Here is a 9429-nt window from a genome sequence, read left to right as displayed (position 1 = left end):
AAATTGGAGTAAGGATTCCTAAATTTTGATCCAATTAGAGTTTTGGTTTCTGAACTATAAAAATCTGTTAGTATTGGTCCATGAACTTATCACAAATCACAATAATGTGGAATAATGCCCCTTTTGAGCAACCTCTTTAAAACTTCCGTCCAAAGTAGTAAAGGTGTTTAAGTGGAAGATAAGAGATAAGAGTTCTAATGGTATTACACTAAATAACCATTACTTTGTATTGTGAGGAATTTAAAGATTAATATTCGCGAATTTTTAATTCTAGTGCGCCCAAAACTCCTTATACAAAACAGAAAACAAAAGAACCATAAAAACTTCATTCTTTCATAGGCTAGCTAGAAGTGATACATAATATGTCATGTTGTGAAATTATGAATTTAATTTGTTGAATGATTTTATGAGTTTTTTATATAAGATATCATACTGTTCATCTATACTATAATATGACTAATATATATATAACATACACACACACACACACACTTGTGTGTGTAATACATACTGTAATGTTAATTCATGCACACGCAAATAGTTAGGTAATGGTCTAGCTCTTACCAGTCCCCTGCTTCTTACTTGTATTTTACATTTGATTACTGAAATCAATCACAAAAGCAATTAAGAATTCTTGTCTATATATAAACTCTCTACAAGGTTTTTCAAATGAATAAAGGTAATGGGTTTCTTTTGATGGTGGAATCATGGCCGACAAGGGCATCATCGAGTATGAAAAGCTATTTTCTTTAAAGTTATCTATGTTCCAAACTTTGACATGGGTGGAGGAATATAATTAGTAGTTTCTCTTATTTCCTTTCACTTTTGAGCTTAGGTGGAAGTTGCATTTTCTCCCACCAAATGATGGCAGACAGGAACACATCTAATGAAACTTCAAAGGTGGAATTTATAAGGGAGATTTTAAACAATTCTGGGTGGGGCTATAGTGTTCCCAACATATATTGACTCAAAAGATAAACCCTAAAAGAAAACAGTGAACAAAGATTTTGTGTAACCTAAAGTTGGAATACACGGGGTAGGTTTTAGGTGATCCTTTTTCCAAAGAATTCCTTGTTTATTGTTGGCGATGGCTTAACATCAAAATCACATCATAATTTCTCCTTCTCTATCACAACACAAGCAAACACATCACCCCACACAAACACACCCCCACCTCCTTCAGCCTGCTAAAAGATCTTGGAGGATTAACCTTATATATGGTTCCTATATCTTGCCAGCAAAACTGCATTGTCCATGACGTAATTGTCATAGAAATCATACATCACTGCCATAAAATACTATTTTCCCGACGAACCAAATTTTGTTGGACAAACTTTCTTTGCCCGACGAAATTTAAATTTGGTTGCACAAAATAAGGAAACGTTCAATATTTTTTTCATCATGTCCAATATTATGTATATTTCATTGACAGACTAGTACGTTTTTCTATCTGTTTGAGGTATGCAAATGCACAATGAGCTGAAGTATATACTCAAAGTAGTATATAGATAATTTATTAGGTAGGAGATTTTGGTTGAGTGGTTCTATTGGAGAATGTCATGCACCTCCATGTCGTCTAACTAGTTGCTTCATCTCCCCTTTATATAGTCATCAACTACCATCACTGTCATTAACCTCATCCAATCCAAAGATTGTCAAATATTTAAAACCCTATTTGTCTATTAAATTGTAATGAAACTCCAAATAAGTCCTATAATAAATACTAAGGGAAAATTAGGCTCACATCCTTCTTGTTATTACTCCATTGATTAAAATCCTATTCATTTTCAATTTTTGATCAAGGTCCTTGGGTATTAATAACATCATTAATTATTTGAATAATAAAATATTTATATTTTTAAATATATTCCTTTAATGTTAAAAATGTTACAATTAATATATTTATATTTATGGTTAATTTTTTTTTATCATATTTTTTTTTAGTTTGTACCTATTTTTAGTTTGCAAATATTTTTTAACTTGTACCAATTTTCTTTTCATTTTTAATTTGTACCCATATATTAGTTTCTTTTTGTGCCCATATTTTTCAAAGTTTTATTTATGTTTGTATCCATGTGTATACCGTCACGTAACATTATATATTTAATCAATGATAGAAAAATTACATATGGTATATTTATGATTTATGCCTAAACTTTGTATTATATATTTATATTTTTAGTTTGTACCCACTTTTAATTTGCAAACTATTTTTTTTTTTAATTTGTAGTATTTTCTTCTTAATTTTATTTTGTACCAATGTATTAATTTCTTTTAGCACCTATATTTTTAAAAATTCATTTGTATTCATAATTTTTAATCTTTTATCTGTACCTTAATTTATTTCTAATGTACCCATTCTTCTTTATTAATGTACCACTTTATTATATGTGAAATGTACCAATAAAAAAATTCAAACATTTTGATTGAATAAATGGATAAAAACTATGTAAAAATAAGAAATAATAAATGGCAAAAGAATGTATCCATAATGTTAAAAAAATCCCTCAATATATGTATCCATAGTGTTAAAAATCCCTCATTATAATACTGTTAGAAACGGTTACAATAAAAAAATTCAAACATTTTGAGTGAATAAATGGATAAAAACTATGTAAAAATAAGAAATAATAAATGGCAGAAGAATGTATCCATAGTGTTAAAAAAATTGGTACATTTTACAAAAAAATTGGTACATTTCACATATAATAAGGTGGTATATTTTATTATTCAAATAATTAATGATGTAATTAATACCCAAGGACATTGATGAAAAAAATGAAAATGAATAGGGTTTTAATCAATGGAGTAATAAAAAGAAGGATGTGAACCTAATTTTCCCAAATACTAAACATAATTATTAAATTATAGTAGTCCTCTAGTTTGTAGCCATCATGACAATCTTTATTTCATCAATTAATAAAATTATATTCGTTGTAATTGATTTGTTAGTTAGTTTGTTACTCTTCGTATATAAAATTGTATGCATACTTTTTAACTTTTCTAATAAATATAAGAATCCTTATAAGTCTAGGTTTAACTCTCTCCAGTTCATCCAACTCCCTCTTAGAGCAGCTCCAATGGGAGCTCGTGCTCGAGGTACAGTGGGCGGAACATGGCTTGATTGCCCGAGTGGGGAGGTCCAGTGTGTGCTGGCGAGCGAGACCGAGTGGGCCCGAGGGAGAGGCCTGGCAGGAGTTGCTAACCCAAGAGCCCGAGGTGGAGGTGATGCACATTGACGTTAGGGTGAAGATGCATGGATTTTCCCGTCCGGGAGGAGCTTGAGTCTCGGTTCTGGTCGTCGGACATCATCTCATAGAGGGTTTGGGACTGGATCGATCGAATCAGAGGCTGATTTGACTTGGCGAGTTGCGACGACAGCGGTTAGGGAGAATAAGGGTAGGAGAGGGGCTTGGAGGGCAAGGAGGTGGGGGAATAGAGCTTGGAGAGGGATCTTGACGGCGAGAAGGAGAGGGTTTGACTGGAGATGAAGCCCTGTTTGATCATGGTGGAGACCTCCCTTGATTTCAGCGCGTTCTTGGCTGCCATTGGAGGGGTGGAGATGCAAATGACAATTACTGTTCATTAAGAGCAGTTATTGTTCACTAGGTGGATTGAATAGTGAATAGCCCGGGGGGGGCCTTAACAACGGTGGAACTGCTCTTAGACTGGTCATGGACTGACGCAATGATGCATATATATTCTTTCCCTCACCCAAAGGTAAATACCTTTTTTAAATAGAACCACCGGTGAAAGCAAACACACAACACATTGTCCCTATCTACATGTCATGCCCATTGTCTCTCTATATACCCTTAGATTATGTGACACTCCTATGAACATCACATTCAAGGCCCCCCAAAGAAATACGAACAACATAAAAGACAAGGGTTTAGCTTCACTTGTGAGTAATATAGCCAAAGTTCATGAAGGGCAGTCCTTAATCTATGGACCCAGCTTAACGCGACATACGACATTTCCCTAAATTTGATCAAACGTATTCTAATTAAGCAAATCATTATATGTTGGCTAACTAATTAAGAAAGGTATTCATCTTATCTAATACTAATTGGTAGTGCAGCACACATGATCACTTTAATTAAAAATGAAAATAACATAATTTAAAGAGAGAATATTTTTTTTTTAAATTGGGTAAAGTTAAATCTCGATGAATTTAATAAAGTGGAGAATATATCTATACATAAAATAATTGGATATATAGATTAAGCGCTAATCAGTTATTAACTCAACATGACGCTAATCACTCGTATGAGTTATAATATTTATATAATCTAAACCAATCATGATATTTCCAAATTGAGTCAAATTTTTGCAAGAATGAAGACCAAAAAAATGAGATGTTCAAATCGTGAGATTATTTTGTGAAAATATATAAATTATTGGTTAGTGCCGTATTAAGTTACTAACCAGCGTTTCAGTACTCTGCCTAAAATAAAGTATAAAGAATGTAGCATTTCAAAAATTAATACAATGAGTAAGAGAATAGGAAGGTGGCGACCGATCGATGACTTTCCAACAACAAACCATGGAAGCTTATAACAAAGAATAGAGTGCACGTTGAGATTTTTCCTTAGATCATGGCAGCTCCCATGTGAGAACCCTACGTTCAAACAGTTTTCTTTGTCATTTCATTTGGCTCTATGCATTTTCTTGTTTTTGTCTTACACGTGTGTCCTCATTTCTTTTGCTTTCTTGGAGAAAAGATCCCGTCCACTTAACCAACTCAATGCACCAAGACACCGAAATTTGTAGAAATTTTTAAATGTGCTGAGAAACACAGCTCAATACATCATGTATCATAATACAAATTGTTGAAAAATTTCATTTTTAAAGTATTCAACCACTTGTGTTATGACATTTGATGTACCAGACTATGTTTTTGACACACTGAAAATCTCTCCTCAATTTGGTATAATTGTTATATTTGTAATGGTAAAAGCACCGAGTGCAATTATTTATATATAAATAAATACAGCCGAAATTAGATGATATTTAGTACCTAAGTTGGCCCCCTCTGAAATCCTACGCACTAAGTAGAAACCTACGTGCAAAACATGACTTAATTACTATAAAGATGTTTCAAAATAATTTGTATCTTATGGACTGAAAAAAAATTTTGCTTCACAGTTATTAATTTAAGTTGCGGTGTTGCATGCATGAAACAATTATGTAAGTTACGTTAAAACAACAAAATGCGTGATAAAGACTAAAACGGGATGTTCACCAGATAAAAAAAGTAAAAAAGAAAAAAAGACTAAAACGGGATCAGCGCACTACTTATACAACTTCGTGCCACATGTAATACGAATGTTGGTCTCGTGATGTGCTACGAAACAAACCAAGTTAACCAACACAGGTGCGATAACATTTCTATTGAATTTGAAATAATCTGTAAGGAATTGTTATTAGTGTTCTAAAAATTTCATTCTATACTCCTTACAAATGTATTACTTTTACTTATAAAAAGTTTGTAGTGAAAAAAAAAACGAGATTTTTAAGTACCAATAACAATTCGTTATATATATTACAAATATCAAGCATTCTGATGTCTTATTGTTGACCCCTTTTTAAAATATTTCCATACATTTCCACTAACGAATAAATGAATATTGATATAGGTACTTATACATATCTACCCCACTCTATTTCCTTAGCTAGAACATGACCAAACTCATAAGTTGGTGCGAGTTCGCTAAAATTAATTTGTTATTTTAGTAAAAAAGTTAAGAACCACCATATTTTGTTTTAACAAAAAAGGGCCCAAGTGGTGGCCGCTTCGTCACTGCAGTTCACCTTTTCTCGGGGAGGGTGGGTCGAAAAAACTCACAATGGTATTTCATCATCTCTCTACTCATGACTATTGTGTAATTCAACTGTGCTAGGAATCGAACCCAATGACATAGAAAATACGAACCTGAAATTCGTTCCAAATCACTGAGTCACCCCATAGTGGTTTAAGAACAACCCTACTAAATCAACAACAGGAAACTTGTAGATTTATAAAGTAATGGATGAACAGAAAAATGCAAGTGTATTTGTACAAATGCTTTTCGAAAAAGAAAAAGGTTGAGTCAATAGGTTACTAGAGTTGGATTCTTTTTTTCTTTTCTTTTTGGTGAGAACTATAGCTGGATTCTCTACTTATTTTGTTCTTACTCAACTTTTGATGAAGGCATATTACTCTACAAATCTGTAACGATTTTGATTCAATATTTTCAATTCTACAATTAAACCCTAAAATACAAATAAGAGTTACTAGATTTGTGACTATAACTCACTAAATATTCTATTTTCCACAGCTAAAAGACTAAGCATTGCATTTTAACCGCAGATATGGTCAAATTGAAAGTTAAGGACAATACTATACAGCTGATTTTGTAAGACAAATATAGAATCTTTTACTCAGTAAACATGAATGGAAATTTCTTTAAAAGTCTTACGTATAAGTGTATATGTACGTGCAAACCCACTATGCACGCTATTTATAGGTTTTTTTTTTCTTAATTCGAGTGATTTTTTTTATTTATACAGAAGTTTTGAAATGAAGAATCGAACTTGAGACTTTGATGGTAAAGTAGATATTTTTAGTCTAAATTAAGAGAAGGAAAGTTGATTTTAAGTGTATGGACATCTCACTCTTTGCTCTAACCAACAATTGACTACACATGTCTCTGCATGCTATTTTAATCTCTGGACTAGGAAAAACACAAAAATGAGTTGTATAACTACGTGTAAACCCAATACGCATGTTATTTATAGGCCTTTCTTTTTTCAATTCGAATGTATTTACAGAAGTTTGGAAATAAAGAATCGAACTTGAGACATCCATTGTAAAAGTAGATACTTTTAATCTAAATTAAGAAGAAGAAATTTGATTTTAAGCGTATGAACATCTCACTCTTCGTTCTAACTAGTTTAACTACATCCGTCTATGCATGCTATTTTAACATCTGAATTGGGAAAAACACAAAAAAGAGTTAAAATTAAAAATTAAAAATACACACACAACTTCATCAATCAATCACTAGCCAAAAATACGCGAAAAACCCGAAACAAAAAAAGAAAAAGAAACCAAAACAAAAGAAACGAAGTTCGCACCATCCCTTCCCTTTCCCTCCTTATATAAGCCAAAAACCAACGCTCAAAACCATCTCTCTCTTTCCGCTGTCTCTTCCCTCTCCCTCAGTCTTTCTAGAACCAGCCATGGACGACTCGCCCTCACCATCCGAAACCTCGCCGGAGCTCGATCTCGAAAACCTCAGGGCCCTTAAAGTCTTAGGCAAGGGAGCAATGGGCACCGTTTTCTTAGTCCACCACCCGTCATCCGACCCCTCCGCCCGCCGCCCGTTCGCTCTCAAAGTCGTCGACAAGTCCGCCCTCCGCTCCAAGCTAGACGCCGAGCGCCGCGCCCGTTGGGAAATCCAGGTCCTGACCAGACTATCCAGCCCGAACCCGCACCCGTTTCTACCCTCCATCATGGGGTCGTTCGAGTCCGACGAGTTCATGGGATGGGCTGTCCCTTACTGCCCCGGCGGCGACCTCAACGTACTCCGATACCGCCAAAACGACCACGTTTTCTCCCCCGCCGTGATCCGATTTTACTTGGCGGAGATTGTCTGCGCGCTCGACCACCTCCATAGCATGGGGATCGCCTACCGAGATTTAAAGCCCGAAAATGTACTCATTCAACAGTCCGGTCACGTGACACTCACGGACTTCGATCTCTCGATAAGCCTCAAGCACCGGACCGTCAAACCAAACGACGCCGTTACGGAAATCGAAGCCCCGGAGGTCCGCCGCAAACACCGGCGGAACCTGACACGTTGGATAACGATTATAAACGACAATCACAAGAACAGCGGCGGTGGGAAGGGGCTGAAGAAGGCCAAGTCGGCCCGAGTCAGCCCGGTGAGTCGACGGAAGCCGAGTTTTTCGGACGGCGAGCGAGCGAACTCGTTTGTCGGGACGGAGGAGTACGTGTCCCCCGAGGTGGTGCGTGGGGAGGGCCACGAGTTCACTGTGGACTGGTGGGCCTTAGGAATTCTAACTTACGAGGCGTTGTACGGTACGACGCCGTTCAAGGGGAAGAACCGGAAGGAGACGTTTCGGAACATCCTGACGAAGACACCGGAGTTTATCGGGAAGCGGACGGCTCTAACGGACTTGATCGAGCGGCTGTTAAACAAGGACCCCACAAAGCGGCTGGGGTACCACCGGGGCGCGTGCGAGATCAAGGAGCATGAGTTCTTTCGCGGGGTCCGGTGGGACCTGCTGACGGAGGTTTTGCGGCCACCGTGCATTCCGTCGCGGGAGGATGGTGATTTAACGGAGAAAGCCACGGCTGGAGGGGGAGTCAGCGTGAGGGAGTATTTTCAAAAGTTACGGTCTCCGCCGTCGATGCCGCCGTCGCCGGATTACCAATTGACCGAGTTCTGACGCACGTGTGGGAGTTGGTGTGCATGTGTAAGGAGAAATACATGCAGAAGTAGGTAACAAAAAAAGTGTATCCTCTGTATATAATAACGGTAGATGGGCTGTAACTTTAAATAGTAATAGACAATAGTTAGCAATAGACTTGTACGATATACGAATTCAAAACGGTGTATAACCTTATTTTCCGGGGTATTTTTTACTCGTGCCACGGCGGCGGTTGTTTGCCACGCTCTAAACTTTTGTTGTTGTAGAAGCGGAATGAATAAAATCTCATTAATCTATCTTAATTAAGTTAGGAGTTATTTTTCCTTACATAAGAAATCGAAAACTTGGCTTGAAAACGCTAATCTAATGGTGTATAGACAGCCGAATTTTGACGATCTCCAAGTACTTGTTCAAACACCAGTGCATCACGTACGTAATTCACCCTGATCTAAACCATTCTTTCTTTAACTTGAGGTTACAGTTCATTCAATTATTCGCGCACGAAGTTTTGTTTGAATGCAAAGAAAAAGGGGTGATAAGATGGGTAAAGTTCGAGCTTTGATTACAAGTTAAAAAAGGTTGTTTTGAAATTGGAAAACCCTTTGTCTAAGGTTCGTTTAACTTCAACTTTACTATGCTTTGATTCTTTTGTTTTTGTTTGATAAAAGTTTAGAGGGAGGGGAGGCTATCCCATCTCAGGATTAGGGCATACTATAAGTCTTTTTGAGGACCTACAGAGGGGGTCTTAGCTTCTCTTTTGATTCTACAAATCGTCTACCAAGAGAAATTGTTGACAGCGAGTCTTGGACTAGCAAAGAGAACGATTCTTATCAACTCAACAAACCTCGTTGGCTAACATGATTTGATTCATTACATTACAAGGAAAAACACATCTTTCTTGAGTGAAAAGTTATTGGTAGGGTCAAGAATTATAATTGACATCATTTTACTCACCAAAAAGATAATTATAGTAACAACTATTTTTGTTCC

General features: G+C 36.3%; 1 protein-coding gene across 1 annotated transcript; it reads left to right on the top strand.

Moving 5' to 3' along the window:
- Nucleotides 1-7029: 7029 nt before the first annotated feature.
- On the top strand, nucleotides 7030-8741 carry LOC103447132 (serine/threonine-protein kinase UCN-like). The gene has a single exon (XM_008386308.4). The coding sequence runs from the start codon at nucleotides 7225-7227 to the stop codon at nucleotides 8455-8457; it is 1233 nt and encodes a 410-aa protein (XP_008384530.2). The 5' UTR covers nucleotides 7030-7224; the 3' UTR covers nucleotides 8458-8741.
- Nucleotides 8742-9429: the final 688 nt, after the last annotated feature.

Source organism: Malus domestica, chromosome 11 (assembly GCF_042453785.1).
Source record: "Malus domestica chromosome 11, GDT2T_hap1".
Classification (NCBI taxonomy): domain Eukaryota; kingdom Viridiplantae; phylum Streptophyta; class Magnoliopsida; order Rosales; family Rosaceae; genus Malus; species Malus domestica.
This window is presented reverse-complemented; position numbering and strand designations above follow the sequence as displayed.